The sequence below is a fragment of the Syngnathoides biaculeatus genome, chromosome 2 (genome assembly GCF_019802595.1).
Source record: "Syngnathoides biaculeatus isolate LvHL_M chromosome 2, ASM1980259v1, whole genome shotgun sequence".
Taxonomy (NCBI): domain Eukaryota; kingdom Metazoa; phylum Chordata; class Actinopteri; order Syngnathiformes; family Syngnathidae; genus Syngnathoides; species Syngnathoides biaculeatus.
The window spans coordinates 8936016-8959682 of NC_084641.1; the positions used below are offsets into that span (position 1 = coordinate 8936016).

The 23667-nt window shown below is 41.5% G+C and overlaps 1 protein-coding gene across 17 annotated transcripts in view; it reads left to right on the plus strand.

The window, feature by feature from the left end:
- LOC133506582 (protein unc-80 homolog) overlaps nucleotides 1-23667 on the plus strand; it is a 61003-nt gene that overhangs the window by 15803 nt on the left and 21533 nt on the right. For 9 of the 17 annotated variants that reach the window (XM_061830857.1, XM_061830871.1, XM_061830907.1 and 6 more), the window contains 29 exons: nucleotides 1122-1172; nucleotides 1592-1740; nucleotides 3864-4027; nucleotides 4835-4933; nucleotides 5085-5290; nucleotides 5955-6061; nucleotides 6230-6383; nucleotides 6980-7152; nucleotides 7301-7513; nucleotides 7713-7848; nucleotides 7923-8056; nucleotides 8872-9049; nucleotides 9139-9348; nucleotides 9808-9905; nucleotides 10043-10249; nucleotides 10319-10426; nucleotides 10541-10679; nucleotides 11658-11839; nucleotides 11934-12065; nucleotides 16348-16534; nucleotides 16627-16758; nucleotides 17134-17277; nucleotides 20493-20593; nucleotides 20671-20757; nucleotides 20822-21005; nucleotides 22072-22166; nucleotides 22235-22324; nucleotides 22447-22548; nucleotides 22656-22836. In XM_061830857.1, the coding sequence (XP_061686841.1) occupies nucleotides 1122-1172; nucleotides 1592-1740; nucleotides 3864-4027; nucleotides 4835-4933; nucleotides 5085-5290; nucleotides 5955-6061; nucleotides 6230-6383; nucleotides 6980-7152; nucleotides 7301-7513; nucleotides 7713-7848; nucleotides 7923-8056; nucleotides 8872-9049; nucleotides 9139-9348; nucleotides 9808-9905; nucleotides 10043-10249; nucleotides 10319-10426; nucleotides 10541-10679; nucleotides 11658-11839; nucleotides 11934-12065; nucleotides 16348-16534; nucleotides 16627-16758; nucleotides 17134-17277; nucleotides 20493-20593; nucleotides 20671-20757; nucleotides 20822-21005; nucleotides 22072-22166; nucleotides 22235-22324; nucleotides 22447-22548; nucleotides 22656-22836 (4143 nt within the window). The remainder of the gene's footprint in view (nucleotides 1-1121; nucleotides 1173-1591; nucleotides 1741-3863; nucleotides 4028-4834; nucleotides 4934-5084; nucleotides 5291-5954; nucleotides 6062-6229; nucleotides 6384-6979; nucleotides 7153-7300; nucleotides 7514-7712; nucleotides 7849-7922; nucleotides 8057-8871; nucleotides 9050-9138; nucleotides 9349-9807; nucleotides 9906-10042; nucleotides 10250-10318; nucleotides 10427-10540; nucleotides 10680-11657; nucleotides 11840-11933; nucleotides 12066-16347; nucleotides 16535-16626; nucleotides 16759-17133; nucleotides 17278-20492; nucleotides 20594-20670; nucleotides 20758-20821; nucleotides 21006-22071; nucleotides 22167-22234; nucleotides 22325-22446; nucleotides 22549-22655; nucleotides 22837-23667) is intronic. The other 8 variants (XM_061830941.1, XM_061830973.1, XM_061830987.1 and 5 more) reach the window with 5 other exon arrangements.

The following is a 23667-nucleotide window of genomic DNA, read 5'->3' on the forward strand; positions in this document are numbered from 1 at the left end:
TTAATTTGTAAAAAGAAAAGAAAATGTTGAAATTGAAATTACTTGAAATTAAGGTGAGTACTAAAAAGGTAAAGACATGAACATTAATCAGACACTTGGATATTCCAATGATTCTCAACATTTGGTATGTAGGCTCACACAAGTGATATGCGAATGAATTACTGCCTACAGATTGTGCAATTAAGTTGATGATGATAATAACAATAAAAAAATAAAATTCAATACCTTTGCAGTTAATATTTAAGATCTTGTTTTCATAAACTGGTTATTTAGGTACAGTTTTAACTATGCATTACTATCTTATTTGTTATACAAATGTTGGCGTACAATAATATCAAATATACTTTTCAGGCATAAAACCTGTCACCTTGTTTAACATGTGACCCATTACGCTACTGTCTTTTAATGTTGCTCAAGATGGTGGTACTTAGAGAGTTATGTATTTTGTTGGGGGGATCAAAATAGCGACTCACGCAATTAGACCATCAAAATGGTTTCACAAAGGTTTTCCATCAAGATGCGTCAGTCGTATTTCTAAACCATCTCAAATGTGTGGTTGACGAAGCAGAATAATGTTCTCCCTCCCAGTGCTCTCTAGTTTCTATCTGTTGGTCTCCCTCCCACCTGCTTGCTCCTGTCTGTCACAGTCCTCCAGCTTCTGTCCATGCTCCCTCACTACCTCCTCCTCCACCACATGCTGCATCCTTCAGTCCCTTCTTCCCTACTTCCTGCCTCCTTTCCTTGCTCATCCATTTTCGTACACTTGCCAATCCAAAGCTTTTCCCATAACATCTTTGTTCAATCGGCAGCATTACTGCTGAGCATTGAGACATGCTCTCCATGCCAATTCACTTTTGCATTGACATTGTTTTTGGGCTCTGTTTTATGACATCATATGACAATGAAAAAAAAACATTGGCAAGTGACCGAATTGATGAGTGTTTTTATAATGAAAGCCTTGCTAGTTTTTTTTCCCCCAACTATGTCTGGGTGTATGTTACTTTTGCTGATGTGTGTCTTTTGGGTTCACCTCCCTGTGGAGGTTCTTTCCTGACACCACGTACATGTCTGTGCTGGCCTGATGTCAATCAACCTTTTGCCCCGCCTCTTTTCTCTTGCAGAGTACGGCAGTGCAGGTGAGAGGTCCAGGAGGGCGAAAAAACGAAACATCGGTAGATACACATGATGTATAATCAATAGAGCACTGATATTAGAGATGTGATAAACATACCCACCTGAGCAGAAGCTTTCTTAGGCACTGGTTACCGTGCTGCCCCTCTCGCTCTGTCCTAAAGTGACAAATCAAGCCTGCAACTTCAAATTTATGAATCTTTATTCTTTAGGCCAAGAGAATGTTTGATTACCTCAATGTGGTTCAAGAGCAGGCCTTAGTCACTTGCATGTATTCCTTATTCCTTACCCAGAATCCTTTTCAGTTTGCTTCTCCCCCCATATGCTATACAAACCCGTTTTCTTTGCCCCCCTTTTCCCCAACTTGTTGTCCGGGATAACTGTTTTCATGTGATGTTCCATTGAATAATTGACATCCGTGTGATCTGTGATCTCTGCCTTCACCCTTTTTTTTCCCCAGACAAGGCAGGGTTCGGGAACAATTTCACCACAGGGGACAACAAGTCTGTAGCGCAGAACATGGAGGCGGTTGTGGTGGGTTGCATGTTCAAGTCGCTGATCACCCGCTGCGCCTCCACAACACATGAGCTTCACAGCCCTGAGAACTTGGTGGGTGCTTGTAATTATACATCACACCTGTTTGCATCAAAACCAAACTGCCCCTCTGCCCTGAAAGATTTAGAATGGATATTGCAATTCTGCATGATTACAATATTAAGAATTGACCAGTCTGTCCCTGAGCAGATTTTTTTTTTCAACAAAGCCTGGCATGCACTGTTTTTTTTTAACATTTTAACCAATTTTTAGAGCAAGATCCCTTCGTATTCACAGCGCCTCACTGTTTACACATTTTCTTATGTTCCAACCTCATTCCAAAACAGATTATATATTTTTTTCTTGACATTTTTTGCAAATATAGTAAGTCAAAGCAAAGGAATCAGGTGTAATGTAGATACAGTATTTACAGCCTAGTTTTTTTTTTAAGTTGTTGCCACAAGAGTGGCGTTTTGGTCAAGTGGTTAGCACATCGGCTTCACATTCCTCTTCTCCCCATGCCTGTGTGGGTTTTCTCCAAGTTCTCCGGTTTCCTCCTACATTCCAAAAACATGCATGGTAAGTTGATTAAAGTCTTTAAATTGTCTGTAAGTGTGAATGTGACTGAAATGGTTGTTTGTCTATGTGCCCAACCATTGGCTGGCAACCAGTTCTGGGTTCATACCCCGCTTCTCACCCAGAGTGAGCTGTGATAAGCACCAGCATGCCTGCTAAACTTGTGAGGCTAAGCAGTTTGGAAAGTTGATGGAAGGATGATGCTAGAAGTTTGGAAATCTTATCTTTGGGCAGTTTCACCGAGTTTTTGCCGCACCACTTAAGCTCCATTAGAGTAACTGGGGGAGCATCTGTGTGCAGCCATTTTCAGAAATGTTTACGTTCAAGTGTATTTGCATTAGCAAAGTTTTTCTGAGGCCCCTCATATTTGTGTGAAGAATTACATTTTTTTTTAAGTATCTTGGAATAAGGCTGAAACGTAAAAAATTGTGGGAAAAGGGAAGCGCTGTAAATGTGTTCTAGATGCAATGTATATGATTAAGAAAAAAAATACATAGATACAAAGTAGGAGTACATGTGTATATATTTTTTTTTTTCCCAGTGCTGTGCGTTGTATTGGTTATTAGTTACGGTGTTAAACATTGTTTCTGTCCCCGGTTTCATGCTTGTCTGTCACGCTATATTGGTCTAACCTTATAACTATAATTGGTAAGAGAATGACTCGACATTCATGTTAATGATGTTGTACACCCCAAACAAGCCTTTACGTTTAAATTTTGAACTGTTTAATCAATATACATTTTAATCCCTCAAGGGGAAATTCAAAATGCCCTTGGGTGTGTATTTTCGTTACACACTGAACAGAGAAGCAAATGATCAGCACGTTGGTCTGTGACTGAATCTTTGGGATATCATCCAAGATTAGGTTGCACTTCACATTAAGGTTTGGTGAGCTAAATACAGCATTTGTCACTGGTAAACTTTTCATCTGTGATTGGTTTAATCCTTTCTAGACTTGTCCTTGAAATTGAGGGGTCTACCAAACTGTGAATACTAGGAGTCAGAACACTTTTTGAATGTTTCATTTTATAATCAATTAGTAATGTAAACACGCTTGGCATAAAATTAACCCTTTACTAATAAAGAAATGTTTTGTCATCTTATGTTACATTACTTTGTCTTTATGCGACATGACATATATCAATTACTTTAGTATGTGACTTCTTGTTTGTGACCAGACTATTTGTTGGCTAAAGTTTTTTTTCATGTTTTTTCTTCATATACCTTAGCAGTAGATTTGAATAAATCCACAACAGCATTCACGGGATGCATACAGAAGAAGAGACCACCATTTACACTTACGTTTACACGGTCATTGAGTGAGAATAGAAGGCGTGCTGTTGTCAGGAGAATTTGCCAGTACACAATCAGTGATTTTATATTTTAGTTGTAACTGAACATTTCTGGCACAAGGCCAGTGTTAAAGTCCTCGTTTCATTTCTTTGTCATTTTAGATCTATTCAAAAATGATTTCATACTCATTTAAAGGGGTTTGCAGTTTGACTAGTATGACTAGTGGATGTTAACAACTTGGCAGAGGAGATATTTTCGCCATACAGGCCTCCCACTTTGCTGCCTCCTCTGGTGGCTCTCTGACGCTTGCTTTTCACCCTCCTACATAGGGCCTGTACTGTGACATCCGCCAGTTGGTGCAGTTCATCAAGGAGGCCCACGGAAATGTTTTTCGCCGAGTGGCTCTGAGTGCGCTCCTAGACAGTGCTGAGAAGGTCACAACCACCAAAAAACCTGAGGAAAAAGATGAGAACAAACTGCAAGCTCCAAGAAGGTACTAGAAAGAAATGCTTTGTCAGGGGCAGTCCTTGACATGTCATTACATTTAGTAACTGTGGAAAATGTTAACTAGAAGAACAGTACTCATCCAATCTTGAGCATCTCATCTCCGCCTGCTTTGGTGTTTGCCTTGTTTGCATTTGTTTGTCTTGCATGAGATCTCCAATTGTGGGGGCTGAATGCCACTCCTGGTATTTGTCCTTGGGGAGTCACACTCTTTTCGAGTATATATTTGTCTGAGTACTTTCTCGTCTTTTTGAGAAATGCACAGATCTGACATCTATCTCTGCTTATAGCTGTCATGTCTCAAGCCGAAAGTAACAGTCTGGCATGATGGGGGGAGAAAAGGCAGGCAAACAATTCCAAAGACTATATGATTTAGTAGTATAAGCCACTAGTCATAATCATGAGTAGTAATAACACATAATCAAACAAAGATATAATAGGTACCATGAAAGAGTATACCTTCTGCGATCCTGTTCATTATTGCCTTAGCCTTCAGAGGCTAATGTTTGTGTGCAAATGGACAGAAATGTGCCACCGTCCAAACCTGAAAGAACTTAAGCATGGAGACTCAGACATTTTGTCGCATTTTGGCGCTTCACAAACATTTGCAAGAAATATTGTAAGTGCTAAACAGGCTAAATACTGAACTGGTGGAAGAGACCCAGGCAAGAGGCTGCAAATAATTCTCTGGATGCTGGCAGTGCAGGCAGCACCAATGTATGTATGCTCATTTTTACCATTCTCAGATGCATGGGTGGCCTGAGCGCTCTGTGTTTGTTGGGGTGTGTGCGTGCAGGTCAGAGGCGGGTGTGTCCGGGGAGAAGGGTCAGGTATCCAGTGCTGCAGATGAGTGTCGCAGCTACATCTCCAGCAGACCCCCCCAGACCCCCGAACAGTGAGTTTTTTTTTCCCTCACCACATCCCCATCATGCTGCCCCATCTGTGTCATACTGGCCACCATCGCTCTTCTGTCAAACAATGGTGCTAGATATTTTTTGGGAATGCTAAAATATAGCCCAACTACTCTCTGTCGCTATGTTTTCCAGCGAGGAGATACCTGGAGCTCTGCTGGGTAGGAAAGACTTTTGGAGGAAGATGTTTAAGTCGCAGAGTGCTGCCAGTGACACCAGCAGCCAGTCAGAACAGGACACCTCAGAATGCACCACCGCCCATTCTGGTACCACCACAGACCGCCGCTCCCGATCAAGATCCAGGCGTATTTCACTTCGCAAGAAACTTAAACTGCCAATAGGTAAGTAGAGTGACTCAGCGATTTTTCTCCCCCAAAAAATGTAGAAAAGCTTTAATGAAGTCTTCGTGTGTCTGTCTTAAACTTGACAACTCTGTTTCTCAGTGTTTAACAAATTCCAAATCATCACATTTCACATCAGACCAGTATTATCTCTCCATGTCCACGTACATCATTACATCCTTACATTATATGTGCCCTTTTTGTACCTCAGCATGCCGCAGGACCACCCGCCAACCACTCACCTTCTCTGTCTTACGTATGTGGAAGTGGATCATGTCATCTTCATGTTGTCTTTGTTGGTCTTGCATTACCCAACCCTGTGTGCATGGCGAGACTAGGTTTTACTTATTGTTGGATGGAGGGTGCAGCAAATACTATTATATTTATATATTACATTAATTGAAAAAAAAATCTGATCCATTTCATTCTCTGAATCTTGCTTCCAAACTCAGCAAAAGTCTTTCTCCATCTGCCATCTGCATCTGCCTCTTTCCACGTGTAATTTGCTTGTGCTTTGTTGTGAGTGAATGTGATCGCTGTCTGCCATATCCACCCTGGTGTGTCGCACCGCCCAGTGCAACCCATACATGTGCTTCACCTGTGGCCTTGTACCTGCCTTCACTCTGTAGTAAGCATGAACATATTTTATTCACATTCTCTCCAGGCAATTGGCTGAAGCGTTCATCTCTCTCTGGACTTACTGACGGTGTGGAGGACCTGTTGGATATCAGCTCAGTAGATCGGCTCTCTTTTATTCGACAGAGTTCAAAGGTCAGGGGGGTTGTTAATGCTATTTTATTATATTGTATGCCGTTTAAATCTCTTACAATTGTCTTTTGCTGCCAGTTACCAGTCACAAGTGAATTTCCCAACTGTGGGATCAATCAGTCAAGTTATATCTTTTCTTGTCTTATATTGTGTTTGGCCATTATTCACCAGGTGAAGTTCACCAGCGCAGTCAAGCTGTCAGAGGGGGTTGCCACTGGGCCAGAATACGGCAGGGAGGAGGAAGAGAATTTCTTCAAGCGGCTCGGTAAATGGAGGTCTGGCAGGAGGAATCCATCCAAGCTTCACCACACAGAAGAGAAAGATGGTAGACCTGCCCCAAAATCCCAGCTGCCCCTCTCCCACTTGCTGCCCCCATAACCTCCCCTCTCATTTTTCCCCTTCTCTCTGTGCGCCCACCTTATGACATTCCATCTCATCCCTTGCGCTCTCATTTTAGTTTCCATTTAGAAAGGGCTGTTTTCAGGTTTACGCTGTAATTGTGTTATGTAGCATGCTTGTGCCACCCCATTAAAGAAAAAAAAACACTCCTTGCTCATTCACTCTTACAGTAGCTTGGACTTTGTATCTTTCAACCATCTTTCTGCTGTGGTGTGGTTCATACATGTTGCTTTTAGTGCCTTGTCTGCTTTTGATGCTGATATACCTCGTGGCAGTTTAGGATGACAAAGCATAACATTTATTTGTGTAATTACACTTTTCATTTCAGTAAATATTATAAAGAAAATAGCTTTTGGAGGGTTCTAATGCAGTGATCACATAATGAATGTTAACATTTTACCACGGCCAGTGACTACAGCTTTGGGCTTTTTGTCAGTGGCTTTCAAGTGTCAAATGGGTGCTCTTCTTTTCTGTTCTGTTAATTACATTCTATCATTGAAAATCGATTTCCCATTCATCCAGGACCCCATGGTTTCCAGGAGCGTCTTGCTGCCACTCAGGAAGCCATAAAAAACAAAAATGTGGTGAACTTGGGTGCAATTCGACAGGGCATGAAGCGTTTCCAGTTTCTGCTCAACTGTTGTGAGCCGGGGACCATACCTGATGCTTCAATCCTTGCCGCTGCTCTGGATCTGGTACTCATAATCAGTCCCCCTCATCTTCTTCTTCTCCTTTTGGCTTGTCCCGTTAGGGTTCACCACAGAATGCCATCCTTTTCCATGCAGTCTCCCTCATGCCCCTGTTTTTATTCATTTCCACCACTTCACTATCTGTTTTTCCCAGGAAGCGCCCATCGTGGCTCGGGCGTCCCTCTTTCTTGAATGTGCCCGGTTTGTCCATCGCTGTAACCGTGGCAACTGGCCAGAGTGGATGAAGGGCCACCATGTAAACATCACTAAGAGAGGCTTGTCCAGGGGGAGGTCTCCTATCGTGGGCAATAAAAGGAATCAGAAGCTCCAGTGGAATGCAGCGAAACATTTCTGCCAGTGGGGAGATGTGAGTCAGATGGATGGTTTGATGATTTGTGTTAAAGTTGGACTGAATCGGGGAATCTTTTTGGGGCCCAAGAACCCATCAAAGGAGAACAATTTTTTTTCAAAGGTCTACTCATAATTGTTACACCAATTAAAAGTCACTGTCATATTTCTTCCTAAATGCTATTGATCAGTGTGTCTTTGTGTGTTTCTCATAATAGGCGATTGGCACACGGCTGAGCGAACTTTGCCACTGTGACAGTGAGAGTCCTGCCAACATCTTGGGTTACATCTACGATGACGAAACAAAACGAAGAATGAGGAAAGAGGATGAGGAAGAGGACTATTTAGATGATAGTAAGTCAGATGCTGATGCTGGTTATTGGTGTTTTGTCATCATCTAGACATTGTTTTTCTCCTTCCTCCTTAAGACACTGTGAATCCAACAAAATGTGGCTGTCCATTTGCTCTAAAGATGGCTGCTTGCCAGCTTTTGCTGGAAATCACCACCTTTCTACGAGAGACATTTCCTTGTTTGCCACGACCACGCACGGAACCACTTGTGGTACTTTTATGAATGTGATCTTTCATCCCAGTTTCACCAAGCAGTTCAGTTTGGTTTGGTCTTTTTGCATTTTTGCACTCAAAAGTTTTAATGATATCTCAATGAGTGTGCACAACAAAAGGTGCATTTTCTTGAACAAAGATTTATCCTTGTACTAACCAACAACATACAAAGAACAAAACATTTTGGACATACTCCTTTAGTATTGCCACTTCATTACTTTGTCCTCTTTATGTTAGATTCTTATACAAATGTGTGAAATATGCTACTATTTATGCTCCAGCTCTGGGGATTTTTTTTATTGTCCCTCTTTTATCCTTTTTTTTAACCCGTTAGACACTTTTTTTTTTTTAATTTTTACAATGAACATGACAAATGTCTTCAATGTTAAGTTTCATGCTTTTACATCACAGTGAATCCCTCTATATTTGCACTTTGGCATTTGTAAATTCTTCTATTACAAGATATTTTTCAGGAACCTATCCGCTATTTGCTGAATAACACCTATTTGCCGGTTAAGTATTACTATGCTGGCATCTTGTTTAACTGATTTGAGGAGTTTTATTTGAACAAATTTTGTGCTTTGCTGCCATCTTGTTACATTTACTGGCAAGATGAATCTTTTAAAGGGGTCTTTATTACTCCTAGATTTTCGCGATTCATGGCAAGGCATGGTCCAAGCAGACGGAATAACTGTTTTCTTACGTACTTAGCTGACAGCTGAACTGTCCTGTTTGGTGGAAAATTGGCTTTGGTGTGACCAAAAGGAGCGACAATCCTGGCAACTTGTTAGTGTTTTCTTTTATCAACTGTAGGACTTAGAAAGCTGCCGCTTACGTCTCGATCCTGAGCTTGGCCGACATCGCTATGAGAGGAAGATCAGCTTTGCGGGCATCCTTGACGATGAGGACGGCCATGACTCACTTAATAGTAGCAGCCACACTCTGAAGTCAGACACCATGTGTGATGACAAGAAGGCTCAGGAGACAACTGGTAAGCCGTTTTCAGAATGGGTTCATTGGTCAGTTTTTTTTTTTTGTTTTTTTTTTTTGCTCAGTTAGGTCTTCCCAACTTTTCTCCAGTTCCCATTCGGAAGATTCGTATTGGAGGCTCGCGACTGCTTCAGATTAAAGGAGCCCGCAGTTTCCGCGTAAAAAAAGTTGGGTCTTTGTCTTCCATACGGAGGGCGGGTAGCCTGAAGAGCACCAAAATGTCCCGACAGGATTCAGAATCAGAGAATGAGGAGGGGATACTTTCACAAACAAACAGCAGGGATACAGTCACAGACATAGGTAAGTCCAGGACTAGGCATTGCTCGAATTTTCTGATAACTACCATCCAGTGAGATCCTCAGGGAATGCGTTGGAATCTTAGCTGTCATCACCATGGCAGGGAAAAAAAAAAAAATTATATATATATATATATATATATATATATATATATATATATAATATACACACATAAATAGTGTTTTTTTTACCTGTCCTGTTATATTTTCTTTGTAACATTACCTTATTTAAAAGATCAACTGGGAACCAACGTTCTATCTTTCTTCAAATTTAATGAACAATTTTCCTTATGGATTTCCATTGCAGTCATATAAATTAGCCAATATTGAAACTTGGTTTTGTTAAACAACTTTCTTAGTACATATATGTGATATTATAAAACAATTGAAAGATGCCCGATGAGATACCATAGAACCTTCTCAAGCAATACAGCTGTTATATTTCCCTTGTTTTCTCATGCAGGTAGTCCCTGCAGTACCAGTGAACCAAGTATTGAGCCTGAGGGCCAAAGCTCAAGTGGCACAGAGGACAACTACCACCGCAACATGTCCTGGCTTCATGTATGTCCAACAGAATGAATACATCTCCAGTTAGGTCCAGAAGTATTTGGATGGTGACAGAACAGGGCTTTCATATCTATGTGTCGGCAAGCTTTCACGTGTGATCCCTCTCACACGACACTTTCTTCTCGGCACAGATCATGATCCTGCTGTGCAACCAGCAGAGCTTCATCTGCACCCACATTGACTTCTGCCACCCACGATGCTACCAGCACCACAACCGCTCCTGTGCCCGCTTGGTCCGCGCCATCAAGCTTGTATACGGTGAGACGGTGGACAGCCTGAGAGAGGACAGCGCTCCCCCCACCGGCATCATCGGTGCTCGTGCACAGAAGAACAAGGAGGTGAGTTTGGAAACCCGACGGAAAGGACATTTTTGTTGTTTGCAACACTGAGAGTATATTTGACCTTAGTGTTCTGACAAATCGTGTCTGAGGACGCCGTCCATGAAGAGGAGACCCACTGACAGCAACACAGAAGGGAAGAAGGACACTGGAATGTTAAAATACATTAGAAATCAGGTGAGGCATTTGCTTTTGCAGTTTACTCCAGTGCGAAGAAGTACTTTCCTTGAGTACTGTATTTACACTTTGTGTTTGCAAGAGAAATACATTTTGGACCTGTGTCTCCTGCAGGTGATGAGCTTGTCGCCAGCTCCTTTGTCGCTTCTCATCAAAGCTGCTCCCATCTTGACTGACGACATGTACGGAGACATTCAGCCTGCAGCCTGGGAGCTCCTGCTCAGCGTGGATGAACACATGGCAGCTGCTGCTGGTGAAAACTTTGTACTTACAGCTTACAAAACTCATAATAAACAATTGTGTAATTTGTCTACCGCAAGGTTCTTCTGATCATGTTATGGATACTCAGGACACGTGACCATTTTAAAAATATTGTTGAATAAATCCTTGACAAATCAGGAAAGTTGAATTTTACTGAAATACCAGTTCAATTTTAGTATTACTGTAACATTACGGCAACAACTGGGTTTTAAATCAATGCTAATGTCAATAGCTTTTGCTCAAAAGTACATTGTATACCTCTGTTTTCTGCTATGCTATTGTGGTCAAGAACAAACTAAGCTATATAATTGAAAAAAGAGGAAACATTTAATAATACGGTCCTTATATCATGAGGTTATGTTGGTTTGAATGACACCATTGCAGCTGAAAACAAAAAAATAAGTGAAAAATACATGAGATGACTTACCCAAAGTGGAAGCAGTGAGCTTAATGTCATTTCTGTTCATTCATGTGACCGCATTTTTATTTCTTTTCTAGGTTCCTCAAGGTTTTAGTATCAAGGGTTACCTTTATGTTGAGAGACTATTATTTACTAGAGGTTTTTGTCTGTGAAAATAAAAGTTCACAATTACAGTAAATAAGACACTTATTTGATCTGTTCTATTTGATATGGATTCAAAATTTTCCATAGTTGTGAATGTGGGTGTGAATGATAGTTTACGATTAAGCGGTACAGAAAATTGATTGACTGGATGGATCGATGGATATTTGATGTGTTGATTGGTCGACAGACATGAGTGATGAGAAAAAAACATTTTAGGGGGTCAACAGCTATTTGGTTATTTAAATATGTATAAATCACATTTACTACAGGTACTTTTTTCTCAGAATGACTATAATTTGAAATTAGATAACATTTTCTGGAATCATCCCACAGCTAGATTTTCACCTCACTAATAAGTGACAAATGATATTCTTCTGTGTTGTCTTTCTCTCCCACCCCACACAGCTGCCATGTTCCTCCTGTGTGCAGTGAAAGTCCCTGATGCCGTGACCGAGATGATGATGTCTGAGTTCCAGCACCATGAGGCCTGCCAGCGCATCAACTCCACCCTCAAGTTTTACACACTTTGGCGATTCCGCTACCAGGTGTGGCCTCGGATGGAGGATGGGGCTCAGCAGATCTTCAAAGTATGGATTACTTTTACAGCTGAAAAAGGCTAAAGTTTAGTGTTAGCAACTTTAGAATGCAAGGATGGGTTTGACTCCATTTTTGTTTATTTAGATTCCTCCACCCAGCATAAACTTCACCCTGCCGTCTCCCATACTGGGCATGCCCTGTGTGCCCATTTTTGATCCCCCTTGGGTTCCCCAGAATACAGGAAGTGTCCAAGACCCAATCAATGAGGATCAGTCTGTAAGTGTATTCATGCTGTATTTTTTGATTCATCCTTTGCGGGATACTAGACTCCAAGTAACTTTAAAAAAAAAAAATTCAAGTTTGTTCATTTAAAGGTGAAGCTGACAATGTTTTAAAAGGTATCCCTGTTCCACAGACATGTAAATTACTTCCCAGACCAGTACCGTATTTTCCGGACTTCACGTTGCTCCGGAGAATAAATCGCACCAGCCATAAAATGCGAAATAAAGAGAGAAAAAACATATAAGTCGCACTGGAGTATAAGTCGAATTTTTGGGGGAAATTTATTTGATCTAACACCAAGAACTTTCATGTCATTTAAAATTTAACAACAATTTAAAATAAAAATAGAATAGAAACAACAACAAGCTGAACGGTATGCTTGCGTTACATGACAGAACTGAGAACGTGCCTGGTATGTTAACATAACATATGAAGAGTTATTCCGACAACTATAGAAAAAATAACATTAAGAAGTTTTCCAAAACCATCCGTGTCACTCCAAATATCCGGTAACTAAAATCCAATGAAATCTTTATCTTCAGTGCCACTTCTAAACAAGTCCGCCAACTCTGGAGGTAGCACTTCCTCTTCTACGTTGCTTACGTCAGACTCAACATCAGTTGTAGTTACAACTAGCCTATTTGGTTGTCACAGAAGCGTCTCTCTCTCTCTCTCTCTCTCTCTCTCTATCTCTCTCTCTCTCTATCTATATATATATATATATACACACACACACACACCACACACACACACACACACACACACCACACACACACACATACATACACTGCTCCCACAGCAGGGGTCAGGAACTTATTGGTCGTGAGCCATACCTGGCTCTGTTGGTGGTTCCATAATGGCTCCCGGAGCCCTCATATCGACATACTGTACATGTGAGTTCTGTTGTGCGGGCAATGCAAATGACACAGAGAAGGTTTTTTCCCTCGTGGTGTTGCCGTAGTTTGGGGCGGCAGGCAACGTAAATGATGCAGAGACAGTTTGTCCTTGTGAGGTTGCCGTAATCCACACGCTTTGGGTTGAACGCTGATCGTGTCGGAACAACTACGTAATTATGGAAACGCTTTTGATAGAGGTCGCTCAAAGAAAAAAGCATGAGGAGTACCAAAGTTTTCATCAAGAATGAACAGCCTTTGTGGAGAGGGAGGGTTCTACTGTGTGTCTACATTCACAGACGGGGAGTATGCCAAAGCAGTCGTCCTCGATGTTGCCAATAAACATATTGCCAACTTCGCATAAAACCAATATAATCAAACGAATAAAAGACATGCCTCTATCGGAAAGAACCGTTCACCATAGCACCACCATGATGGAAAAACAAATTGAATTACGTTCACGATGAACGGGTGGAAGTCTCAATGCCTGCATGAAGTTTCATCTAACGATATATGACAAGTCGCATTCAAGGTAAGAAGTATTTTTGTCATCATTGGTTAGCAACATCCTAACAATGTTATTTAAAATAATCTGCAGAATATGATTTTTCTCTTCAATGGCATTTTTGTTCAGTCCTCAGTTGTTATGAGTTCCAGATACATTGGCCTCGAGCACCTTCTTACGGTTGTCAATGTGAAAATAACCGAGAAGCGACTCGAAAAATGGATGGATGGATGTAATAATGTATTAATAATTTCACATATAAGTCACTCTAGAGAATAAGTTGCACCCCCGGCCAAACTATGAAAAAATCTGAGATTTATAGTCCGAAAAATACGGTATATGGCAATTCCACTTGAAGAAACGCTTCATGTTCATGCCAAGCAAAATCCTATTTTAAATTTCCTTCATCCTTAGTTTTTGAGTTTAAAAAATATTTTAGTATGTAAGGGACCATTGATGAGCATTATGCAGCACAATCATTTTGACATGACTTATTTTAATTGTTTTCACAGCAAAACTATTTATAAGAAAATGTCTACCTTAAAGCTCACAACTCCACAACAAAAATAAAAGATCAAAATTTTTCCTCTCTATCTTGTGGTCTACTATATTTATATCAAGATTTACTTGATCATGATTAGTAATGAACCGGCAGCATTGTGGGAAAACTGGTTAGGCACATCTGCGACGGGGTTCAAATCCCGTCCCCGACGGTGTGGAGTTTGCGTGTTCTCTACTTGTTTGGGTTTTTCTGGGTACTCCAGTTTCCTCCCACATCCCCAAAACATGCGTGGTAGGTTGATTGAAAACTCTAAATTGCCCGTAGGAATGAGAGTGAGTGGGAATGTTTGTTTGTTTCAATGTGCTCTGCGACTGGCTGGGACAAATTCAGGGCATATCCCATCTCCTGCTGAGAGATAGCTGGGATAGGCTACAGCACGCCCGTGAACCTAGTGAGTATAAGCGGTTCAGAGAATGGATGGATAATTGAGAAACCCCTTTGATGCAATATTTACATGTCATTGTCCAATTCGCTTATGCTCACAAGGGTCAGGGGAGAGCTGCAGTCTAACCCAGTTAGCTTCAGGCGAAAGGCGGACTACACCCTGAACTGGTCGCCAGTCAGTCACATGGAAGATATTGACACTATCACTGAACGGGAATCGATCCCACGCTGCCCCCACCAGAGGCAGGCGTGTGTACCACTACACCATCAGTGATTACAGTATATTCAATACTCTAAAAAAACAAATGGCACATTAGTCAGCAACATTCGTAACTTCGGCTGACTAACTGATCTGAATGAGAGAATTGATAATGGTGCATAAATACTTTTTTAGTGTTTGGTTGGAGGGGCGGAAATGATGTTGCATTGGGACTGTTAACTATGTTTTTTTTTTTTTTTGCTGTTTTTGTTTTTATCGGGATATGTATAGTCGAGGACTGTTCTATCAAGTGTCAAGACAAAATATTTGTGTACTTGCGTGCATCAAAATGTTATTTCACCATGGCAATGCAGGAAAGTCCTTGCTAAATGTTATCGTTATTTTTTTTAATATTGTGGAGTGTAGTGTTCCTTTTTTTGTGTTGTATCATGAGGTATGGTTGTGGCTTTCTTTAGGGTTTCAGAAAATGGGTTTCACATTATCACTTACTGTGTGTATGATTTGAGTACACACAAACACACGTGAAAAAAATGTCAACATTTTCATTTCAACCATCCTTTCTAAAACAGATTATAAATACATACTCATCAAAAGCATTTTATTTGACTTATTTATTTTGACAGGTTTTGCGACCATGATAGATGAGAGTAGCAACATCTAGGTTAGTGGGGAAGAAACTGAAATGTAGTTGTGTTTGAATTCAGGGTGTTTGCTGCTGAAAAATATGTAATTACACGCAAAAACATCACACTGTCAAAGTACAATCATAGATATGGATGAAATTCCAAAATTGCTTGAAAAATGCTCTTCCTTATCGTTTTTTTAAGGGAATAATCGCAGCCCGAAAAATATGACTGCACCTTACAATTACATGGATTTGTCTTGTCATCACATTACAGTTGAGAACCATTTTCAAATGTTTTCAGGGTATTGTTGTAAACATTCAGAACTAACAGTTCTTTTTCAGAAAAATTAAAAAACAGTGAGTCGACGGCAGATGGCTAGCACCTGTAAAAAAAAAAAAAGTGCACAAAATTATGGTTTGCCTTTCCTCTTCCATGTTAGTTGTCATGCATGATTATTTTAAGAGTTACAGATTTTGATAAAGTCCTTCCTCTATCATTTTATCTGTCTTTGTTTTAGTTCCCCGCATTAATTCAGTCAGTCCATGCCATAGTAAGTTTTCTGTCCAGATATTTGTGCTGATGCATCTTTTTACATTCTGTCATAAACATCAGGAAATACAAATTTTGTAGCTCTTTTCCTTTCTTTCTTTCTTTCTTTCTTCTTTCTTTCTTTCTTTCTTTCTTTCTTTCTTTCTTCTTTCTTTCTTTTCTTTCTTTCTTTCTTTCTTTCTTTCTTTCTTTCTTGTCAATTGGGGTTAACTGGATTTTTTTTTGTCCCAGAGGTTTTTTTTGGGGGGGCAGGGGGTGGAATTTTGCATCTTGATCAGAAAATAGCTCTATCTTTTGGGAAACAGCATGCATCACACATTGTGTGTTGTACTGTGTATGCATGGTCATGATGAGAAAGACTTTGCCGTGTGTGTGTCCTCCATGAATGTGTACGAGCACGTGTGCCGATGCCATGATATGCAGCAAGTTTCCTACTTCTACACGGGCTCACCACAAAGTGCTTTTGAGCCAATGGAGAAATACTGTATGCTTGTTGCAATCTATCTTGCTCAATCACAATCAACGTCACCCTTGCAGAAATCTTTCTCAGCCCGGGCAGTCTCACGCTCTCATCAGCGAGCTGAGCACATACTGAAGAACCTGCAGCAGGAAGAGGAGAAGCGGCGCCTGGGCCGTGAAGCCAGCATAATCACGGCCATCCCTGTGGCGCAAGAGGCGTGCTATGAGCCCACATGCAGCCCTCCATCGGAGCAAGAGGAAGAAGGTGAGGCATCCGGTGGATGGAATGTCAGCACTGCAAGAGTTATCCTCATATACTACTCCTAACCTGTCCATATTTGACTTTGATTTTGCCAGCAGAAGAAGTGGTGAACCTGGCATCCCGTCGTCTGTCTGTTAGTCCGTCCTGCGCCTCCAGTAATTCCCACAGGAATTACTCTTTCCGACGAGGTTCCGTGTGGTCAGTCCGCTCATTAGCGAGTGCTGAAGGTATGACACACCTTTCAATGTGAGGTTTGGCCTGGAAGAACAGTTTCAGAACTTTTTACCAACATGAATGATCATAAGAGCAGTTCTCTCCGACCATTCCTTGCTAAGGCACATATTCTACGTTAAAGAAAACTCACAGAATACCAACAACAAAAAGCTTCATAAAGACAAAAGCATGACTGTCTGACTTGTTCAATTGTATCAGGATCAACTCAAGTCATTCAAATAGCATCCTTCCCAAATGTTTAATGGAAATTTGTTGTTTAGAACAATGCCTCTTGGTGTCATTAAATATTTTACAGGAAATATTGTTTCCTTGTTCTGTGAATGACCATGTCACTGTCTACTTTATATTTATACATTGTGTTTTCCCAGATGAAGAGAACACGACAGAACACACACCTACACACCACATGCTGCAGCCACCACAAGCAGTCTTCCCAGCATGCATCTGTGCTGCTGTGCTCCCCATAGTGCACCTCATGGAGGACGGAGAGGTTCGAGAGGATGGTGTAGCTGGTGAGCCTCTTTCCCCCCCCCCCCCCCCACTTGCACTCTATATTATATAGAGCTCGTGCACGTAACGTCACCATTTTCACAGCGCCATATTGCTGGTCAAACCGAGCTGCTCAACATTGTGGGGAAACGGAGCAGAATATACACAATGCCCGAGACTTGTTGTGCTGTTGGTTGTTACAACAGATGAAACAAATATTCAAAGCGGTCATTCTGTAGAAGTGTCATCCCTATAAACATTCTAAAATAGATATTGTAATGAAAAATACATATAACATTATTCACTTCAATGTCTATACGAAAAAAAATAAATGTGAGCGGAGAGCGCGTCATCCATGCGGAAAGTGTCATACTACGATATCCAAGTGGTCGCCATATTGGCTGCATCCTCTGTCCGTGACGTCACCCGGACATTCGTCATTGAAAACACGCTGTGGACCCTACTGTGGGAGATGAATACGCCCCTTCTGACACAGAAGCTCTTTTCAAAGAAGAAAACATCTCACAACCGAGTGAAGTTACCAGGACAATATTACCTCATTGTTTCAGGCCATATTTAGATGGTATGTGATCACGGCCAAACCGCCTCCCCGTCTGATCCACTTCTGCGACGGAGATGAGTCATTGCGGCCCGGCGGCACGATGAGCCACCCCGGCTGACAAGGCCTTCCCGCCCAGTCGGCTGGGGTGGCTCATTTTAGGCACCGAGGTGGCTTATCATGGCGCCGATCTGGGGAGCTTTACGGCATTGTTCAAAGCCACCGCCATCCGGGGCGTTGTTCAAAGCTCCCACCGTCCGCGATGAACAACACCGCCAAGCCGTGCCATTTTACGGCATTGTCATCACACGCGGCTGAGTGCGCCATTGGTGGCAGCGCTGTTCATAGCCATCCGTGAGCACGACGCGCCAGCAAGCCGACACAGCAGTCTTCGCCGGCGAGCCGGAGCGGCACCCGTCCGCACACATCCACACATTTAGCACCCCTGTGAAACGTACGCGGATCTTTTGTTACATTATGAGAGACAGATTACGTGATCCGCCCCAAACTCTTATTTTTTTTTAGTAGCTGTATACACACCTACCTGCCATTTGGAACCCACGAAGCTCTCGTCGTTTGCACCCATGCAATCAATTTTTCACGACAAATCGGGTCTCTTGTAAACTTACAAAGGGTAATTCCATCCTCCCAAGTGTTCAAGCAATGTCCAGCAGTCCAACAAGCCAGAATTTTGGCTAACACGAACGAACAACGAGCTACCTTCCCGGAGGTAAAATTAATACAAACAAACGAGTCCACTTGAGGGCGGTCCTGCCATGTGCGTCACTTCCTGCTTCTTCTCGAAAACAAATCCCTTTAGAGGATTTTCATGGCGGGAGTTACAAAAAGCTGTATACATCAAAATCATGTTTTGTGGTGAAAAAAATGCATGGGTCCATGTCGGCTGTCATTTTTTTTTCATTATTAACATACTAAAAATGCTGCATTTCATGACAGTGGCCCTTTAAAAGTCCACCTCCACTCCATGTATTATCCTGAATCAGATGCACTTGTGTGAAGTCATTAGCTGCATATAGACACCTGTCCACCCCATACAATCAGTAAGACTCAAACTTGTGACATCGACAAGACCAAAGAGCTGTCCAAAGACACCAGAGACAAAATTGTACAACTCCACACGGCTGGAATAGGCTAAGGAGAAATTGCCAAGCAACTTGGTGAAAAAAGGTCCACTGTTGTAGCAATCATTAGAAAATGGAAGAAGCTAAACATGACGGTCAATCGCAATCGGAGTGGAGCCCCATGCGAGATATCACCTCGTGGGGTCTCAACGATCCTTAGAAAGGTGAGGAATCAGCCCAGGATGACACAACAGTACTTGGTCAATGACCTGAAAAGAGCTGGGACCATCGTTTCCAAGGTGACTGTTGGTAATACACTAAGACGTCATGGTTTGAAATCATGCATGGCACGGAATGTTCCCCTGCTTAAACCAGCTCATGTCAAGGCCCGTTTGCCAATGACCATTTGGATGATACGGAGGAATCATGGGAGAAGGTTTTGTGGTCAGATGAGACCAAAATGGAACTTTTTGGTTATAATTCCACGAACTGTGTCTGGAGGAAGACGAATGATGAGTTCCATCCCAAGAACACCATCCCTATTGTGAAGCATGGGGGTGGTAGCATCAGGCTTTGGTGGTGTTTTTCTGCACATGGTACAGGATGACTGCACTGTATGAAGGAGAGGGTGACCGCAACCATGTATTCTAAGATTTTGGAGATCAACCTCTTTCCCTCAGTCAGAGCATTGAAGATGGGTCGTGGCTGGGTCTTTCAGCATGTCAATGACCCGAAGCACACAGCCAGAAAAAACCATGGAGTGGCTCTGGAAGAAGCATATTAAGGTTCTGGGGTGGCCTAACCAGTCTCCAGACCTAAACCCATTAGAAAACCTTTGGAGGGAGCTTAAACTCTGTGTTTCTCAGCAACAGTCCAGAAACCTGTCTGATCTAGAGAAGATGTGTGTGGAGGAGTGGACCAAAAGCCCTCCTGAAGTGTGTGCAAACCTGGTGAACACCTACAGGAAACATTTGACCTCTGTAATTGCAAACAAAAGCTACTGTACCAAATATTACATTACATTGGTTTTCTCAGATGTTCGAATACTTATTTGCAGCTGTGTGACACAAATAAATCATTAAAAAAATCAACATTGTGATTTCTGGATTTTTATTTTTAGATTATCTCTCTCACAGTGGAAATCCACTTACGATGAAAATTTCAGACCCCTCCATGATTTCTAAGTGGGAGAACTTGCAACATAGCAGGGTGTTCAAATACTTGTTTTCTTCACTGTACGTATGTCCCCTGTGATTGGCTGGCGACCAGTTGGGGGTGTACCCACCTTTTGCCCGAAGATAGCTTGGATAGGCTCCAGCATGCCTCCAACCCTAGTGAGGATAAGCGGTACGGAAAATGGATGTATGATGTTTTGTGGGTGTTACCTCATATCGCCACAATAGGTCAGGTATGGAAGTATCAAATGACCAATGTAATGTGTAAGAATCATTTCTTATTTAGAACATCCTTGGTTTTGTACAGGATATCTATACTTTTTGACATTAATGTTTGGTTGGTCTTGTGTCTTGGAAAAATTAGTGAGTCAGGTCACTCGAATCTCAAGGCAAAACTGTTTATCTTTTCTTTGTGTCCTTAGTAAGTGCAGTTGCCCAGCAAATCTTGTGGAACTGCCTAATTGAGGATCCTGCCCTTGTCCTGCGCCATTTCCTGGAGAAACTCACCGTGAGCAATCGGCAGGTAGGACAGCAGCCTCACATCCAAGTCATCTAAAGTGTGACACCTGCCATGTTTGACTGCACCTCCAATTTTACCAGGATGAGTTAATGTACATGTTGAGGAAGCTGCTGCTTAATATTGGAGATCTTCCAGCACAGACCTCCCATATCCTTTTCAACTACTTGGTGAGTGTGCAAACATGATTTTCATTCCTTTCGACCTGTCTGATGGTGAGTCATTTCCCCTTAGGTGGGCCTGATCATGTACTTTGTGCGGACCCCCTGCGAGTGGGGGATGGATGCCATTTCAGCGACACTCACCTTTTTGTGGGAGGTCGTGGGCTACGTGGAAGGGCTGTTCTTCAAGGACCTGAAGCAGACCATGAAGAAAGAGCAGTGTGAAGTCAAGTTGTTGGTCACAGCGTCCATGCCAGGTGAGATGGATTGACGGAATGCGGCACAATTAGATACCGTCTAGCCAGGGGTGTCAAACTAATTTTTCTCGCGGGCCACATTCTAGTTCTGGTTTACCTCTGAGGACCGTTACAACTGTGAAACAAAAACATTGAATCATCTCATCATATTTACATCATCAATTTATGAACTAGTTTTGGAATCAGAAATCAAGGGTAATGTTTTTTTTTCCAACTATTCATGTTTTGGTAACACAAAAATGCTTGTAATATCTCACCTTTATCATTTATGATGAACGACAATTTTAAATTTTGATCCTGATTTTTACAAGAATTATGGAAATTGACACTGTAGATTTGGCTTCGCGGGCCACATAAAATCATGTGGTGGGCCAGATCTGGCCCCGGGCCTTGAGTTTGTGGTCTAGCCGGTGAATTTCAAAGTGTGGTGATACGCGGGCCCCTCTACTGGTTTGTAAAGAATCATTTAATTAAATATTCAAATTGAATGTTCACATGTCACTTAGTGGTGTTGTGGTACACTCACTTGACTTTGGTGCAGGCAGTGTGGGTTCAGTTCCCACTCGGTGTCTATATGTGCCCTGCGACCAGTTGCGGGTGTCGTTCACCTTTTGCCTGAAGTCAGAAGGGATAGGCTCCAGCGACCCGTGATACTAACCAGGATAAGCGGTGTTGAAAAGGACAGAAGGACGAATAATGTTTCAGTTGTCTAAACTTTTTCACTTTTGTGCAATATGCTTCCGTAAATTTAAGTGAAATGTTATTATGCTTAATTTTTTAAGAACAATTGTTGCATTCAAGCTTTTAAAACTGTTTTCAAATATTTAGGTGCATTTTTTTTAATCACACATTTTAATTTAATCAATATTTATTTACAGATATTCTGATCTTTAAGCCCAGTGTCACACTTGGGCCAACTTAGTTACTGTAGTTTAATTATGTCTATAGTGGTGATTACTTTGAAATCTACTGTAAGAATTTTTTGAAGTGTAAATACATTGGAAAAGCAATGAAACGGGCTGTGGATCTGGATTTTTGTGATGGCCATTTCCTATACTTGGTGCAGGAACCAAGACTCTGGTGGTTCACGGACAGAACGAGTGTGACATCCCGACGCAGCTGCCAGTCCATGAAGACACACAGTTCGAAGCTCTGCTTAAGGTATGACATTCCACCTGGACAGATAGATAATCAGCAGTTAAAAAGTCCTTCCTCTTCCTTCTCACCAGGAGTGTCTGGAATTCTTCAACATTCCAGAGGCCAGATCGGCGCATTACTTCCTCATGGACAAACGGTGGAACCTCATCCATTATTCCAAAGTATGACCAAGACACACTTATTAACAGAGTTGTTGACAAATCATTTTAAATTATCTTTGCCATTACATACATTTTCCATCTGTCACTTCACTGTGTTAGTATATGATTTTTGCCTCCTCCAGACATATGTAAGAGATATCTACCCGTTTCGGAGGTCAGTCTCTCCGCAGCTGAACCTTGTGCACATGCTGCCTGAGAAAGGACAGGAGCTGATTCAGAAACAAGTTCAGTCAGCGTTTCATGAATTGAAAGTTGAATTCAAAATGAGTGTGCCCTCTGGCTTTCTCTCATTTTTTTTTTTTTTTTTGGTCTCCATTCGCTTTGTCTTTAGGTGTTTTCCCGCAAACTAGAAGAGGTCGGTCGTGTGCTCTTCCTCATTTCCCTCACTCAGCGTATGCCCGCTGTGCATAGGCAGTCCCACGTCTCACTGCTCCAGGAAGACCTGCTCCGCCTGCCATCCTTCCCCAGGACTGCCATTGATGCTGAGTTCTCCCTGTTTAATGAGCCACAGGGTTTGTCTGACTATAATAATAATAATAATTCTCTATATTAGTGTTTTTTTTTTACATCAAGTACACCCAAAAATTATTCACATAACAATAAAATATTACTAAAATAAAATACTAAAAAGTGGTAAATATTTTAAACAACTGTAACATTTTACAGTTGAACATAGCGCTGTTCCACTTACACTTGTTCTCATAGGTTTACAAACCCAGGCAAATTTTCTAAGATGTGTACCATTCTTCAAAGAAAAAATCCGCACAAGCCAAACATTTTTTTTTATTGATTCACATTAAACTAGAAGGTATTTCAAAATAACACAATCCTCAAACAAGACTTAAATGAGAAATTGAGATCATCCCCACTCCTATTCCCCCCCCCCCAAAAAAAAATGCAAATTTTGTCAAGGTATGTATGTAAATGTAAAGGCAAAAATGTAATATAGGGAAATAAAAAGACTACTTCTTAATGATTACATTTATTGCACGTTACATTTAAAAATTACCACAATTATTAAAAACAGTTCTTAAAGTTAAAGCTAAATACAAATTGCTCAATAGTTGTTTAGACCATAAATATGCCAGAAACTAGAATTTTAACATAATTCAAAACTCATCTTTCAATATTACACTTTTTTACCCTATTACCTGCGGTAAAGGAAGCATGGCCAGTGTCCACATTCAGAGTGGCCTCCAGATTGATTTATAAAAAAAAAAATTGAAATTATAAAAGGCAACACGGTGGTAGACATGTCAGCATGCCTCATAGTTCTGAAGACACAGTTCAAATCCGACCTCACCTGTGTGGAGTTTGCATGTTCTCTCTGTACCTGGGTGGTT